Source organism: Ovis canadensis, chromosome 2, assembly GCF_042477335.2.
Source record: "Ovis canadensis isolate MfBH-ARS-UI-01 breed Bighorn chromosome 2, ARS-UI_OviCan_v2, whole genome shotgun sequence".
In the NCBI taxonomy this organism is placed as follows: Eukaryota; Metazoa; Chordata; class Mammalia; order Artiodactyla; family Bovidae; genus Ovis; species Ovis canadensis.
The window spans coordinates 7,559,108-7,576,878 of NC_091246.1; the positions used below are offsets into that span (position 1 = coordinate 7,559,108).

Consider the following 17,771-nt stretch of genomic DNA (forward strand, 5'->3'; position numbering starts at 1 on the left):
GGAATCCTAGCATTTGGGAGGGGAGCTGCAGACACCCAGTGTGGGGTATTTTATCTCTCTTGGAAATTAAAATTAAAATCCAGTCCCTTAATAATTATTATAATTTCAGATTTGCTTTATCTTAATTTCTCCCTGGTACTTAATCAGTAGCAGCAAAGAAAAAGTCGCATTTAGTTTCTCCCTCTGTTGAGTTGCTAATGATCTGTAAACAAACACTCCAGACTGCGTCTTAAAGAGACCCTCCGAGCCTTGTGTGAAGTGAAATTCCTTTCGCACCTTGCTTTGTTTCCTCTCTCATTATCTCTTTGCTGGTAGGCTGTTCAGCTCATGTTTTTATTAGATAATCTTAATGATCAAAGGTAGCATAAATTAGCGGTTCAGCTCGAGGGTTTAAGAGACAGACTTCCACGGCTGGAATCCCTTACTGGGGAGCCTTGACATCTCCATGCTTTCTCCTTATCTATAGGGTCAACACAATTAAGCACTGGAGTTAACAGAGGAAAGCATTACATGCATAACCGGTAGTTTTGACTGTTATGACTATTGTTTGAAATGAAGAGATGGAAGAGAGCTGGCAAAACAGGCATCGATGTCAGCACTGCTACTGGTTCTGAAGATCTGATGTTTTGGAGGACACTGGCTCCTAGAGTTTCGGAGCTGGGCAGATCTTGGTTCAAACCTCAGCTCTGCCACTTAAAAATCACCTGCTTTAAAGAAACTTTTTCATCTCCCGGAGCCTCAGTTACCTCTTGCGTAAAATGGGAGTAATAGGCCCTGCCTTCCTGCAGCTCGGGAAGATCGAGAGGGGAGAGAGAAGAGCCGTGTGTGTGGCCAAACTCCTGGCCTGGGATGTGACGCTCGTGAAAGCTTGTTTCCTCTTGTGCTGGTTTTCCCGTTCAATAAATATTTATGGAAGAGAGGTCACTTTCTCAAAAGTCACTTAAACACTGGGGACTCTGCTCTGTCATCTGGAAAGCGGTGATGAGAATGTCTGGATGCCAGGGGTGCTGGGGGTTTGAAATGAGACAGCCATAGTAGGTTCTTATTAAAGGTCTACCTGCCCCCTTCTCCAACCCAGGGAGGATCCAGGATGTTTTCTGAAGCTCTAGGTACTAAGGTGGAGCTGAGCATCTCCAGCCACTCTTTTCTGCTTCCAAGTATCACTTGACTCAGTGTATCAGCCAAAGTCTGGCTCCAGCTGGATGCTGGAAACACGGGGATGGGCAGGATGACTTCTTTCAAGGGTGAGGGAAACTGACATGGAAATAAAAAATCAGGGGAGTGAACAGAATTACAACTATGCTGCTATAGGCTGAGGGGCGACATGGAAGGGGTCATGCCCTCCCCTCTCTGTCCCTCATCTGCCTTGACCTCCCTGATTGGCTAATCTTCCACCCACCTATAGACTCGTCCATCTATGCCAGCAGCTGGTCAGCAACTTCTCCCCTGCAAGGCCAGACAGTAAATATTTTGACGTTGTGGTCCATACAGGGTCTCTGGGAACTACTCGACCGTCTCTGCGGTCACAGATCTCTAAACCAAGGGGCACAGTTTTGTTTCAGTCAAACCTGATCTGCCGTAAGAGACAGCACGTGTGGTTTGACCACGGGCAGTAGTTTCCTGACCCCTGATCTAGGCAAGCATGCACATGTCTCCTGGGCGCCTGCGCAGGGCTTGTCCCTATGTGTAGACTGCAAACCAAGGACTTGCCTTCTCTTCTTTTCCTGCCAGGAACAGCAACCTCCCCAGGGTCCCCAGACCCTGTGGGGTCCAACCTCTTCCCTCCCACCCCTCACCGCTCTCCAGCCACGATGACTTCCTCCAACTTCCTTGAAAGTTCTTTCCTGCCTCGAGGATTTAGCAGTCTGAACTTCTTGCAAGCCTTGCTCTATCACCCTGCTCCCTATCTCCCTACTTTATCCACTTTCTCTTCAACCTTCATGTCTCAGCTTGAAGGTCCTGTCTCCAAGGGGGCCTCTCCTGACCCATCACTTACACACCCCTACACATTTCCACTCAGTGGCATTTCTAACAATTCCATTTCAATAATTGCCAGAGCTGTTTCCTTTACCTCCCTGGCCTTCCTTGTTCACAGACATCTCCCCTGCCACCAGCACAGTGTTCGGCACCAGCAGACATCAATAACTGTGTGACTAAATGCATGATGTGACCCAGCAGCTGGTCTGCACCATCCTTGGCCTGGCTTACGTTAGCGCCCACAGCCGCTCCATTCTGCAAACTATCTCAGTGGGGTTTCACACCATCCTGACTGCCCATCCATCATTTTATTTTAAGCACATTACTTCTCTACCCAAAAAGAAGAGGAGGATACAATTAGGCCTATATCCCCCACTTGCTTAATATTTCAATCTCCCCCAGGGCACACTCCCTTCAAGTGGAGATCACAGCTCATGAATATTAAATGTCTTCCGACTCACCATGGTCCCCAAGAAAGAGGAGAGAAAGCCAGGGACTAGGAAAGACTCCCGCCCCCAGGTCTCCCCCCTCTGCAGGCTCTCTCTGACCTGGCGTGCTGGCCACACAGATGCACAGCAAGGCACCTGCAGGGGCAGTCCGCTTTCTGGTCCCTTTAAGTGCCACAGAGAAGCCCTTGTTCTTGGCTACCCAGATTCACCTGTCTTGGATGTGGACTGCGTTTCAAACGCGCACATCAAAGTGTGGTCTTAATGACTCGATTTCAGGAAAGTTCTGAGTCCTTTTGGAGGCTGACCCCTCCCTGGGAGTCATGAGGCCAACCTGGACTGAGGGCGAGAATTCCTCCCTTCTGGCATCTGAGGCCATCCTGTTTCTTTTCATTCCTGACTGGCCTCTCTGTGGGGTAGGCCTCCCGGGCTTCTAAAGGAGGTGGTAAGCCGCGGTCTGGGGCTGGATGGCAGGCTTGATCCTAACCGGTGCTGACTAGAGGGTGTGTGAATGCATCCATCAGACCTCCCGGTTGAGGACTTCAGATCTTTAGACCGCCCTGACCGGCAGCCTTCCGCCCCATCGCCTCCCTTCCCGTTGTCTTTGTCCCCTCAGTGACCCCCTCTGACCCTCTGGGTTAAAGGAATTCCTTTCTCCTCCCCAAGCCCTCATTTCTTTTAAAATGCACAGTTTAAAAACAATAACGATCTGGGATTTAAATTCTGGAAGTCAGGGTTGGAAGAGTCCTGGAGCTCATCTAGCTCACTCCCATCACGTGACAGCTGGGGAGATGGAGATCAAGGGGCCTCTGTCACTTCTCCTGATGACAGGATGCAGCTAAGGACCATTTATCCCAGAGAGGGACCTATGGCCTTTGCATCTCTCACAACTAAGATGGCAAATGGAGGTGGGGGGTGGTGAGGGGAGATAGTAGACATGTCTACTGATTGCCATGCACGGTGCTAGACACTCTACAGACTCTCTTCCATCTTTCTCTAAACATGACTGTGTTCTGATTATGTCCATTTTCCAGAACAGAAGACTGGGACTCAGAGAGAGGATGGGAGATGCTCAAGATGACCCCCCAGAGTGAGACCTTTGAACTCAGGCTCCTTGGCCTGACATTGCCATGACAACGGACTGAAGTGCCAAACTCTTCCTAGGCTAAAACACAATGTGGCTGCATTCAATGGAGGGTGAGCTATTAAAAACAAAAATGCAGCCCCAAACACAGAATGGCCCCAAGTCAAGGGCCTGGGGTTTGTGCAGTGGAACGCTTATATAGGGTGATAATAACTGAAGATCGTAGTTTTCATGACTCATGAAAAAGGCACAGGAAGGATCTATGCATTCACTTTTGTTTCCTGCTATGTCAGTGGTAACACAGCAGAAATAGTGGAAAAGAGAGGCTCTCGACAGCTTTTGGTGGGGTTCACCTGGATGCTGGACGTAGTCTTTAAAAACAGACGGACTAGAGTTAGAATCTCCTACTCTGACCAAGTTGGCTGTATGACTTCGAACAATTCACCTCCACTCTCAGCGTTACAGTCTCCTCATCAGCAAAATGGGTGTTCTTATTCTGAGGAAGCAGTGTTGCAGGAAGGGTAAATGGAATCATTTGACAAAAGGGCTCCTAGCACGGAAGTTGGTCCAGTTGGGCGCCTGATAAATGAAATAATTTCACAGTCAAGTGTGCAGACTTTGCTTAGGTACTGTGAATTCCATCTCTGCTTTTCTTAGCTATGTGACCTTGGGCAAGTTATTTAACCTCTCCGAACCTCTACACAACTGGGATCAACATCATTCATATCATCGGGTTCCTGGGAAGATGGACATAAGTTTCAAATTCATGATATCAATGACAACAATAGCAGCATTAACAAGCACATACATATCACCTACTAGGTATCACTTATAAAATGTTTTACATACTTAACCTCATTTTATCTTAACAACTGTGAGAGGCAGGGACTATTACTAACCCATTTCACTGATGAGCAAACTGAGGCACAGAAAAAATGTGTTTGGATCTTGCTTCTCACCCAAAATCCATGCCCATAAGCATGATACCCATTCTAGCTGACAGATCACCACCATTATCACAACCTCCATGACTACCACTAACACTTCTCTTTCCTTCTTTTAAAGACAGGTCTTCAAGCTAAAAGAACTTTTATTTCAAGAAGGTATTTTGGTGACAGTCACTGTGTTTTCCATGGAGGGAGGTCTGAAAAACCATGTATGGCCAGGAGATGTTTTATTTTTTTCTTATTTAAAATTTTTTTTTTTTTTTTGGTAAGGTGAGAGGTGGGTCATTTATTATGATTTCATGTTGTTAGAAAGAAAAATAATAATAAACACAACTCCCAGCAGAGCCCATGCTTCCGCCTCTTCCCCTCCCCCTACCAGATGCTATTTTCCTTTTTAGTCAGTGTTGTTCTAAACTCTCATCAGAATATCCACCAAGAAGACACAGCGATTCATCTTCTTGTTTTCCTTTCTCGCCTTGGCTGGGAGCAGGCCAGGGCAGCCTGACAGAGGGGCCACAAGACGCGGTGACCCCCGCCCCTCCCAGGGACTGCTGGGGAAATGGATTGATCCCCCCCTTATCTGCTCACAGATAATTTAGTTATTGGCCCTGGCTCTAGGACAGGGCTGGGGATGCTGTGTCCTGAGCAGAGACGGTGATGCTAATGGCAGGGGGTGGGGGAGAGGAGGGGGAGGGCAGGCGGTGAGAAGGAGAGCCAGGCTGGGAATGCCTGTGTGTTTGTGTCTGCAAAAGGCAATGTGCGGGTCTTTGGCTTTGTTTGCTTAGCTATATATCAGCAGCAAGCAGGATTTGAAACCCCAAAACCCTTAAATGGATGTTTGACAAATTGAGGATGCCTCACTGTCAGACAGGGGAAAGGAGCCTTTTGACCCTCAGCATGCTCACTCTCATTTCACAAAGGGAGAAACTGACGCCCCCCAGGGGAGATCCCAAGCTGCAGCCCAGGCTCTCAAGTCTGAGCTGAGACCCCAGCTCTCCTGAAGAACCCGGGGCGGTAAATCAATGTGCCATGAAGAGCCTTCTACAATCACAACCCCTATAATGGCTTAAATGTCATCTTCGAAGGTAGCACGTTTCCAGCACCCGCTGGAGATATATGAGTGAGCACAAGCCCTGTCTGGGGATGCTTCCCATTTTGTCTGACTAATTTGACCATTACCTCCCCTCCTTCAGCTTTTATCAGCAGCCTGTCTGTAGTTTATGACTCAGTGCTTTAGACACAGAATTCCCAACTCTGCGAACAATGCCTCCAGCCAGAGCCGCTCAGGGTGGGGTGCAGAGAGTTATCAGTTTACTGATGATACCACATTTTTTTAACCAAAAACCTCAGGCCTGGGGTATGTTATATGTGAAAAGGGGGAGAAAGGACAAGATAATTTCTACATTGCCGGGTCACAGCCTCATTGCCTAAGAGGTCTTGTGGGTGGTGTTCCTATTAACAAGCAACTTATTATGTGTTGGGGATGAGGGCTCTGGGGGAGGGACAGTGGGAAAGGGAAGTCCCCGGCTGTTGCATAATAACACATTGGCACCTTGGGAATACTTCCGGATGTGTGGGCTTCTGCAGCCTGAATGAGAATGCCACCATAAATCTGCCACCCACACTCACACTGCTGGTACCAGAGCCAGGGAAAACATCAGCCCGGCTCGATGATCGATGATCGGGGACAAGAAAACAAATGAGGAGGAAAGGAAGGGACGAAGAAAGCATGGAGAGAAGGAAGGACAGGAGGGAGCGAAGGGACCGTTCAGCTGGGGACGCAGAGCTGCCACAGACAGAAGGCAGAGAGGCTCTGCACTTGGTCTGGAGAGAGAATCACAGTTCTTTGAGATGAGTGACCTTGGACAAATGAAGGCATCCTGTGTGTATGCTCTGGACTCAGTCTTGTCGGAACTCTTCACAAAACCCCAAGGCCTACAGTCCACCAGGCTCCTCTGTCCATGGGATTTTCCAGGCAAAAACACTGGAGCAGGTAGCCATTTCCCGCTCCAGGAGATCTTCCTGGCCCAGGGATCAAACCCGCGTCTCCTGCATGGGCAGGCAGATGCTTTTCCACTACACCACCTGGGAAGCCCCTTCAGGCATCCTGGTAGGTCTCAGATCCCTCATCTGGATGTAACACACCTCCACCGGCTCATCTTAAACAAAGGTGCATGACATAGGGCAGGCTACCTGGGGAGTTTCCACACGTGGCGGGTAGTGCTGATATTCACCCCCCTCTCAACGCCCACTGAGGGAAGTACTGGGTAATGTGCATCAAACACACTCAGCTTGCTAGGAATGGGGCTGAACCTCATCGCACCAGATGACAATATTGAGTAGGGCTTCCAAGTGACAATCAGCAGAAACCAACTTCAGCTAAGTCAGGCAAAATAAGCAAACAAGCAAAATCTATTCCAAGAATATTGGATACTCAAGGAAGACTCCCTGGGAGGGCTGGAGAAGTGTTTTGAAGGCTGATTTTGAGTTCTTGTGAAGACATCTCAGAGCTGTGGCTACACAACTGCTGGGTGCTGTCAGTGGTACTTTGGAAACACATGGGTTGTGGCCACTCCCACCATCTACATCAAATTGGTTTGATTTGATGAATCAGAGTCCCTGTGTCTTCTGATTCATTCTCAGATTGATGAGTCTGATTGCTGATCAGGGGAGAGGGTAGGTTACATGCCCACATTCAGCTACAAGGAGGACTGGGAGGCAGAGGTGCTGCCGTTACTAACTTCTTTTCTTTTTTAAGTTTTATTGAATGTGTTACTATATTGCTTCTGTTTCATGCTTTGGTTTTCCTGCCACTAGGCATATGGGATCTTGTCTCCTCCAGGGACCGAACCCACACCCTCTGCCCTGGAAGGCAGAGTCTTAACCACTGGATCACCAGGGATGTCTCTGCATTACCAACTTCTGCAGTGGGGCTCTGCCTCACTGTTATTACACCAAGGAGAGTTCTTTCCTAAATCTGGGAAAGGGATTCAAATAATGTGTCCACAAACATTGGTAAATATCTCCAGCAATGAAGTCCCAGGCCTGCTCCCATTTTCTGGATGAGAACACTGAAGCTCAGCCAAGGTCACATATCTAAGTCATGGTGTCAACCCAAGCCAAGCCTCATTCAAGCCTGTTCTTCTGGCTACCCCCTTGACCACCGTCTTGACATGCGTCATGATGAGAACAACTTCCACCCCAGCAACGCCTCCCACATTCCAGTCCCATTCCTCTGACTCATCTAAGCTGGATCTTTTGGGAGCCACAGATTCACTGTCTGTTTTTCCATTATTCTTAGAGGAAGATGTTTTTCTTCCTCTAAAGCCATGGAGTCTGTTCTTGAAATGTAGTTCCTAGGCGCCGGGATCTCTGGACGGACTCCTTTCTTCCTGGAATGTCCTGTCCCTCAGGGTCCCTAGGATGGACTCCTCCATGGTGAGGTGGGGGCGCCTAACTGAGGTGCCTCCTCTAACACAGCCAGTCAACAGGCAAGGGGAACACAGAGCCTTCCCTGGACACCATCCACGCCACTGACAGTTCTGTATTCCATTCCATTAATTCACTAAGTGAACTGTTCCATAGCAGTATGCTCCTTGCTCACACTCCCAAAGCCCTACCAGACCAAGAGCTGTCTGGTAAAAAAAAATATTTTGCAGGAAGCTCACCACCGTGAGCCCGGGAGTCAGACTCTCTGGGTGAAAGTCCCAGCTCTACCACTTGACTGCATATCCTTAGTTCACCTCCTCAACGCCTCAGCTTCCTGGTTTGTAAATGCAGGGTACTGAAAGAGTTGTTAGGAGAATGGCACTTTAGAAACGTGTCCGGCATACGATAGGTGCTCAATACATATCATCAGCAACAGCAGAACATTTAGGATCTCCTGGAGGATAATAGTATGTGAAGTAGGTCTAGGGCCTTCCCTGGTGGTACAGTGGCTAAGAATCCATCTGCCAAGGCAGGGGACACAGTTTCCCTTGGTCCAGGAAGATTCCACACGCCAGGCAGTAACTAAGCCTGAGAGCCACAGCTCCTGAGTCCATGTGCTGCAGCCCCCGAAGCCCGCGTGCCTAGAGCCTGCGCTCTGCACCGAGAGAAGCCACTGCCGTGAGTAGCCTGTGCGCTGCAGCTAGAGAGCAGCCCCCACTAGGCATAGACAGAAGAGGCCCGCACACAGCAGCGAAGACAGCGCAGCCATAAACGGATGAATACATGAATTCTCAAAAAATGACAATGCAAAGCAGATCTGGAGCGTCCAAGGCTCATCCTCTTGGTAACTTCCTCATCTTTACCCTTCGCCCTCTTAAGCATTTCAGTGAACACAGCTTGAAAATCAGGATCTATTCCAGTTACTCGGGCCAAAGTGTAGGTGGGGAAGCTATGCCTCTAGAGGTAAAGCAGGAGAGGACCAGACTCAGAGTCTCCCAGGCCCCACTACTGTAGTCATAAAATGTAGTTATTTTTTCTAAGAAATGGTGAACCATGTCATAATGTTCATCTCCCCTTTGCACTAGTCTCTAGCAAGCAATAATATCAAAGACCCAAACTCTGTGGACCAACAAATGTCATCTGTAATGAGCCAGATAATAAATACTTTAGGCTCTTCAGCCCCCGGGGTCTCTGTTGCGACTACTCAGTTCTACTCAGTAAAAAAGCAGCCACAGATAATAACAGATGGGTGCAGTGGTAGAGAATCCATCTACCGATGCAGGAGATGCAAGAGACATGGGTTCGATCCCTGGGTCTGGAAGATCCCCTGGAGGAGGGTATGGTAACCCACTCTGATATTCTGGTCTGGAGAATGCCATGGACAGAGGAGCCTGGCGGGCTACGGGGTCTATGGGGTCACAGAGTCGGACAAGGCTGAGCACCCGTGAATGGTGTTGCATTCTGTATTAGCTGCTGAGTCATGTCTGACTCTTTGCGACTCCATGGACTGTAGGCTGCCAGGCTCCTCTGTCCATGGCATTCTCCATGTAAGAATACTGGAGTGGGTTGCCATTTCCTTCTCCAGGGGATCTACCCAACCCAGGGATCAAACTCAGGTCTCCCACAATGCAGGCAGACTCTTTATAGTCTGAGCCACCAGGGAGGCCCCTGGTACATTCTAGAAAACTTTATTTACAAATATAGGCAGTAGACCAGTTCCAGCTCATGGACTGTAACTTGCAGACCTGTTCCACAGACCATACCATCCTAACTTCACCACATTCTAACTCTGCCCAGAAGCCCTTGAGCCACATGCCATCTTAATGCTAGTACAATGGGTGGGCATCATCCAGCAAGATCTGAGTGTACTGTTGGGTGTGATGAAGATGATGTCCACGGTGAGAGATGGTTCAAGCAGAGCTCACGATTATAAGAAATAGTCCCACACTTTGGAAACCACACAGCAGAAGTGCAGGTAAGGCTTTTAGAGATCACCTAATACAATCCTTTCAATTTATGGGAGGTCAATCAGAAGTCCAGACTAGGGAGGTGACTTGGCCAGTTTCAACTAACATGTTCTCAGTATAGCTGAGACCAGAGTGCCTGGCTTTCTGACATTTAATCCAAGGCTCTTTCTACTATACCACTAGGTTCATATCAAGATTTTATTATGAATTACACTCAGATCAAGAGTGGGGGGCTGGAAATCTACGCTTCTCTGCCTGGGAAGTCTGCTGTCCTTTCCCCCTCCGTATCTTCCTTTTGTTCCATCCACAAACAAGTGTGGGGCACCTCTATTGTGTTGCTCAGTCCTCACTTGGTGCCAAGGAGAAAGTAAGTGGTCAGTAAACGTGTTTGAGAATGGAACACACCGTAAATGATATGTGGTAAAGCGCTCATAGCATGCCAGGAGAAGGGAGGTCTAAAAGCTGCTCTGTGATGTGCTGGGAACAGTAGGACCAGTGACATTTCCTCCCCTTCAGTCCTCCAAGAAAACTGCCTTTCAGAGGGAAATCTTCCCACCGAGGGTTTCCTCCTTTCCTTAGATGAAGCACCTCTGTCTTTTGTACTTGCAAATGAATTGTGATTAGTTTTCACCTCCAGCCCAGGGGATTAGCCAGGGGACCTTTGATCTTCAGGTATCGATTTGCATCTTAAAGGAAGCATGAGCTCATCTGGGCCAGCTCAAAATTCCATCCCTGCCCCCCAACCCCTGTCTGTTTACCAACCCCCGAGGCTGACCAGGGGCCTCCCAAGTGGGGCTAAAACAACAAGACCAGCCAGACTCCAAAAACAAATTTCCCATCTGACTCCGTGAAGGTGGGAAAAGGACATTTGCTTTCTAAACATGGGCTGGTCTGCGATTCCTCTTCCTCAGGTCAGAGAGCCTGGATCCTGGCTGGAGGCTGTGGAGTAAAATGAACTGAGCTTGTGTGCAAGAATCAGACAAGATCAGGTTCAAGTCCTGGTTCTGTCTCCAAGCCTAACCTGTGTGACTCTGGACCGTTTCACAAGCTCTCTGGCTTCTACATTTTTCTCATCTCTAAAGAAAGAATAAAAGCCTTAAACGTCTATACAGATAATAACCATCCCAGACAGTTGGCGTGAAGAAGAGCAATAAGTTTAAGATGAAGCTAAATCACAGGGTTATCCATTACCACCGTCATCTATGAGAACATAAGGTCCAGGAGAGCAGAATACCTGCCCTCTGTCTGTCTGTTTCCATGGCTGTATTCACTAGTGCCTAAAACAGAGTCTGGCTCCCAGGAGGCACTCAATACATTCGCGTGAAGGAGAGGAGTGAATCCTCATTTAGTTATAACCATTGCTATTCTTGTAACTGACTAGCCATCCGGCACCGTCCATTTCTCCAGCGAGGCCCAGAGAAAGGGAAGACTTACCGATACAATTGAAGGAGGCTTCCTGCCGACAGAAGAGCGAGCAGCCATCCCCATTGATCTTATTCATGTCATCACACTCTTCACCTTGGCTCCTGCAGAACGGATATGGAAGGAAAGCTTGTCACATCAGCTTCAGAAGCCCACCTGGGACATGGAAAAGCCCTCTGGGGGCTAGGAACTTTTTGGTTAGGTCTCAGACAAGTCCCTTCCCCTGGCTGAGTTTCTGTTTCTTCCAAATAATGTAAATTTGTGAGGTGCTTATGTGTGTCCTACGATGTGTTTCTCATGACAAAGCAGAATTCCTGCTTCAGACTCATTCACTCTGTTAAGTTAGTAAGTCAGAAGGGAGGAAGAAGAGGATGCATCAGTGGACCAGACTTTGCTACTATGTCTAGGAAATCACAAGTCCACTCTAAAATGATGGATTGAAGGGGATTTCGGAGTTTCTAAGGTATGAATGCTGTTCTTCCGTGGGCCCTGCTCTGGCCCTTCTGTCATAACCCCAGTGCACATGAAGGTCGCTTTTTCTCCGACACACAGTCAGACTTGATCTTCCTCAGACCAGAGAACACAGCCTCCTCCAATGGGTGTGTCATTTCATGCTGTCGAGAACTCTAAGGCCTGGGACCTATGCTGCTAGGAAATTAAAATGCCTCCTCCTACTTTAAGGAATTATTTCCATCACCGAAGGATGATTTTGCAGTGGTTAGGATGGGCAGAAAATGAGCCACAGTCTCTGAATTAGATCTAGAAGAGAAGGAGGATTAACAACAGACAGACTGGGTATGTTACCACTTTCTGGAAAATTCCCATCCCTTTAGCCACAGAAACTTGGGTTTAAAGCCCCGTGTTCGCAACTAATTGTGTGGTCTTGGACAAGGCCCTTAGTAGGGCTCTCCAACCTCTGGCACCTAATGCCTGATGACCTGAAGCGGAGCTGACGCAATAATAATACAGTGCCCAATAAATGTAATGGGCTTGAGCCATCCCTAAACCAGCTCCCATCCGCCCCGTCCACGGAAAAAGCGTCTTCCATGAAACCTGTCCCTGGTGCCAAAACGGTGGGGGACTGCTGGTTAATCTCTCTCTGATCTATCTGTGACAATTCACACCAACAAAAATGGGAAACAAACTTTCCCCTGTTTAGCCACAGTAAGCACATTTCAAGTCCTTGATAGCTGGATGGAGCAAGTGGCAACTGGATCAGACAGCACAGAATCTATTTCCACTATTGTAGAAAAATCCCCTGAACGGTGCTATTCTGGATGTTGAATTTCAGTTTTCTCATGGGTTAAAATGGAGATAATTACACCTACTCCTTAGCTTCAGTGCAAACAGGGAAGGTAACTTCAGGGGGCGGGCCAGGTTTGCCACACACAGTGGACAGAGAGTCACAGTCCCCACGCCCACCCACCTGTCCTGGGATGTCTCCATAGAGCGTGTTGTCCCTCCTTTCCCAGAGACCGGCTGGGAGCCCAGCCTGGAAGAGACCTCAGACTTTGCCTTTCACCCGGGCAATTAACATGGGGAAACGTTTGTTGCTTTTAGGAAGTGTCAAGAGTACCCGTATGGGGCCTTGTAATCAATGCTTACGATGACTAGGACATTGCATTGATCTTTGAAGAGCCCCCCAACTTCTCTCCTGCTTGCAAAGCCCTTAGCAAAGAATTCTATCTTCCAAGCTGGGCCCATATTCAAGCAGATCTTGCACACTGGAAATTAGTGATGGCCTTGTGATTCTTAACTATTTCATAGGTTATATGGGGAGAGATTTTTTTTTTAAACCTGGGCTGGTTTCCCTAAGCCACAAAGAACACTTCTAACCCTCCTTCCCTCACCACCCAAACAGTATGTTCTATTGGTTTAAGCAAAACATTAGGGTCACCACAAATATCTTCTAGGCATGCCAGATCTATCATTAGATAGACAAGTTCTGAGAAACCTTCTTTGACCTCCCGGGCTAGAGTGGGTGGCCATCTTCTTTGAGTCCAAAGACAAGGGGCTCCATCTATCACAGCACTTGTCAAACCAACTACCTTTGCCTGTTACTTGAGAGCACCCCACCCTAGGCTTTAGGAAGCCAAAGGAGGTGACAGAGTCTTTGTCATCCTAGCACCCTGATGCCTGGCGCAGTGTCTGGGAAAGAGGAAACAGCACAGAGCTAACCCTTCACTTGTTGGTTTTGCAGCACCATCGGTCACGGCATGGCAATGGTAAATCCAGATGAGAACGTGGGTCCTAGGCCTACACCTTGGTTCTGCTCCTTACTGGGTATGTAAGCTTCAGAAAACCATTTTAATCTTTGGGGGCAAGGTGTCTCTTTCGTGAAGTAAGGTCAGCAGGCCTGTCTCACATGGTTGTTGGAAGATGACCGTGTAGCACAGTGCCTTCCGCCTACTGGAGTCTCCATAAATATTTATAATTATCATTATAGTAGTCATCCAGGGCTTTTATTCATCAGGGGCCTCACTGAGTGTTGAGTCTATTCTGTATTTCTTCGTAAATTCCTTTGCATAGATACAGCAAATTAGCATGTATCATCCCATAGAAAAATCCAATTAGCGAAGATGACAGCCCTTCTTACTCTCAAAGTTTATTTTATTTTTTTGCTTAGGTAATCATCCATAAGTTGCATTCAGTTTTCTTCCAACTATGTCAACAACTATTTGGTACCTGCAGGTAATTCAATACCTATTTGATGTCTGTGAAGGTTATTAACCCTAGGTATAAAATACTAAAAAACTTTGCGCAGAATGATATTTAAATTACCACTACTACTAGCAGTTTTAGGTCAGTGATAATATTGCTTGCGGTGTTTTATCAGTATATCTATGGAAAGTCAAAGTGTTAGTCATTCAGTCCTGTCTGACTCTTTGAGATCCCATGGACTGTAGCCTGCTAGACTCCTCTGTCCAGGGATTCTCCAAGCAAGAATAGTAAATGGGTTGCCATTTCCTATTCCAAGGGATCTTCCCAACCCAGGGATTGAACTCGGGTCTCCTGGACTGGGGGAATATTCTTTACCATCTGAGCCATCAAGGAAGCTGTATCTATATCTGATTCCAAAATGGATAGGCAGAATTGTAGACCAGATCCTACATGTAGTGAGTTTCTTTTTTATTCCTCTTGCTAAATTAAAAAATCCCAAGTCACAATTACGGGTTGTTGGCAATGACCGTGACTGTCTCCTGGATGTTCTGGATATGTAGCTTAATCTTGGACCCACAGAAGCTGCAGCACTCTCCCTGGAGATGATCCTGTTCACTTGCTCAGGGTTCTATCAGACAACAGCTGTATCAAAAGCTAGAAGTCAATGTCTTCATGTGGAAGTAAACAGTGAGCATCTTCCCTTTGCCCATTTTTGTTACATTAAGTGCCTGAAACCATATCTTCATGTTGGATTGTTGCACTTGGATAAGGATCTTAAATGCATGCAATAGCACACCAACAATGTCAATCTCTGACAAGTGAGGAGTTTTATTCTGTATGCTTGAGGAGTAAAATTCTTGACAATCAGGTGGTTTGCATCATAATTCAACACTTAAAAATCCTTATTATTACCCCCCTCCATATTGAAATCTAGATAATTCAGCTTTGAAATTATAGATCCAGGACGTTTAAGACGTGAATACACACACACACACACACACACACACACACACACACACACACCCGAGCTACATCACTTCAGCAAATCACTTGAAACTGCACAAATAAGCAATACTAGTCTTTATCAGTGTTAACAGTAAAAAAAAAAAAAAAAAGTCATTGAATATTTCAAAAACTTGACTTAGTACCCTGCTTAGTAGCTGGTTTATTCCAGGGTGTTTAGGGGAGCAGTGTCTTGCACATACTGCTATCCTTTTGCACAATAAGTTGGGCAGATGTAACTCACTGGCCGGCATCTGATCATATTCTCAACATCTGCTCTTCCCTTCAGTGCTAAGCCATGATCAGAAGGCAAACTGCTGGCCAATCGTGGGTGTCTGTGCGAATGCGTATTCATGTACACACTCTTTCTCTGCATCCCTGCATTATCCTTGCTGTGCGCCTAGCTGGTCCTTTCATTCCATAGCAGCTTTCCAGTGTATATTACACACCACAAGATCATCAGCATCCAATTAAATTGCTCTTGACCTCTAGCACTAATGTCAATGATAAACCAATGAAACAGCCATTGAGCCCTTTTCTTTCATTATATGAACTATACCTAGGAATCAACTCATGTTCTGCACATCAGTGAAATAAATTCTCTTCGTAGTGCCCTTCCCCCTACAGAAATAGTCATTGCAATCCCCTGGTGCACAGATACTTTGTGACACCCAATGGTGCCATTTAACGAAGGAATCTTGCCAATTGCATGTAGTGTCATCTCCATATGTAATGTTTATTATTAAATCTGCCAATAGTTTTTAAAGTCCCTTAGCAATAGTGTGATTGTAACTGTGATTGCAATAAAGAACACAGATTTAGCAATAAGGAGTGTAATTGTGAATGAATCTTGGTCTCTTTTTCATCTTGAGGGCCAAAACTATTTAATTCAGTGACAAGACATTTTTGTGCTTACTCTGGAGGGAAAAAAAAAGCCCACAGATTTCCTTTTTTTTTTTTTTTCAACAATACAAAAGTCTTGATGGCTTCTCGCCACTTTCTCAGTTGCGTAACATCTTGCCCTGTGGACAGGGGATGAATGGACTGATGATCCAATAAAATCCGTTTTCTAGACACACAGCTTTATATCTTCTGATCACACTTTTCCTTTCTTTTGGCTGCTTGCGTGGAATCTTTACACTTATTGATTCATTTGCCTCCTGTACTTATAGTCATATTCAATGTTCACTCTAGAGGACTGTTTACTATTTACGGTTTCAACATTCCAGAGAGTTGAAATATTTTGCTGTTTTTATGAGACTCTGACCCATTTTGTAACTTGTTGATATAACACAATAGAAATAATAAACTTTCAGTTTTAATAAATGTAAACGGTAACCAGCAAAGAATGTAAAAGTGTTCTCACGTAGGTCCTGTGTCCTACTAACTGAATGGGGACTGAGGTGGAAAAAACTAATAAAATCTTTGTAGCACACAGGACCAACTTAGGAATAAAAGCACAGTGGTAGTCAGTGCAGAATGGTAGCTCTGTGGAAATCTTACATTATTACATATTTGAGAACTGTGTTTACTCAAAAAAGAGTCACTGCTCTTCTTCTGAGGCCTGCAAACTACTTGCAGATGAATCGAGTTGCAGATTGCTGGGGCTCCCTCACAGCTCACACCCTGAAGGGTAGCCCAGAAGCTCTTCTCTTTAGCACCCTGACCACCTTCTGGCCAAATTAGCATTACCCCCGCCTGTCTGTAGCTAGACCTACTCACCTCTGAATGACGCCGTCCCCACAGTACCCGCTTCCGTGGATGTATATAGCAGCAGGTGATGGCTCACTCTCCTCACTTCCTGAAATAGCGATGACCCAGTACTGGTACCTACTGCCAAGACGTACATCTCTGGAAAACATAAAGACATAAGGAAGACTACTAACTATGCAGATATAAGGCTGGGGACAGACAAAATGGATCCCCTTGAGTACGTTTCTAGTAGTCTGGCTTGTTTTTGATACCACTTGCATATTTAATTATTCAACAATTTTTATTTGTTTTTTATAAATTTTATTGAAGCATAATTGATTTACAATGTTGTATTAATTTCTGCTGTATACCAAAGTGACTCCTTTCTACACATATAAACATTCTTTTTCATATTCTTTTCCATTATGGTTTGTTACAGGAGATTGAATACAGTTCCCTGGGCTGTACAGTAGGACCTTGTTCACTCATCCTACACGTACTAGTTGGCATCTGATAATCCCAAGTTTGCAATCCTTCCCTCCCTCACCCCACTCTCCTTTGTCAACCACAAGAATGTTCTCTATGTCTATGAGTCTGTTTCTGTTTGGGTGAAATGTTCATTTGCGTCACATTTTAGAATCCACACAGAAGTTAGTTACCCAGTAATTTTTCATGTCTACCGTGATTAAGCCACTTTCCCACCTATCCTAAATGCTAAAATGTAGCATCAACTGACATACAACCATGAGCATTACCAGGTGGTGCTAGTGGAAAAGAATCTGCCTGCCAATGCAGGAGACACAAGAGAGGTGAGTTCGGTCCCTGGCTGGAGGAGAAAGTAGCAACCACTCCAGTATTCTTGCCTGGAAAATTCCACCAACAGAAGAGCCTGGCGGGCTACAGTCCATGGGGCCGCAAAGAGTTGGACATGACTGAACGACTGAGCACTTTTTATCTTCAATTTAATCATTAGAATAACCCTGGTGGATAAGAATTGGATGGTATATAGCCCAAAACGAAGATGTCTTGGAGAATGCCATCTAGGAAAAATAAATGGGATGAGTAAAAGCACAGAGGTGGGAAAGCACCACGCCAGGCTGTGGGCACTGTCTGATCATTGCCCTCATATTAAGGTCTGAGTGGA

The 17,771-nt window shown here is 46.4% G+C and overlaps 1 protein-coding gene across 1 annotated transcript in view; it reads right to left on the minus strand.

The window, feature by feature from the left end:
- The window catches only part of PAPPA (pappalysin 1), a 262,349-nt gene that overhangs the window by 130,491 nt on the left and 114,087 nt on the right, over positions 1 to 17,771 (minus strand). The window contains exons 8-9 of the mRNA XM_069573842.1: positions 16,658 to 16,786; positions 11,285 to 11,376 (exon numbers count right to left, since the gene is read on the minus strand). Of these exons, the coding sequence (XP_069429943.1) occupies positions 11,285 to 11,376; positions 16,658 to 16,786 (221 nt within the window). The remainder of the gene's footprint in view (positions 1 to 11,284; positions 11,377 to 16,657; positions 16,787 to 17,771) is intronic.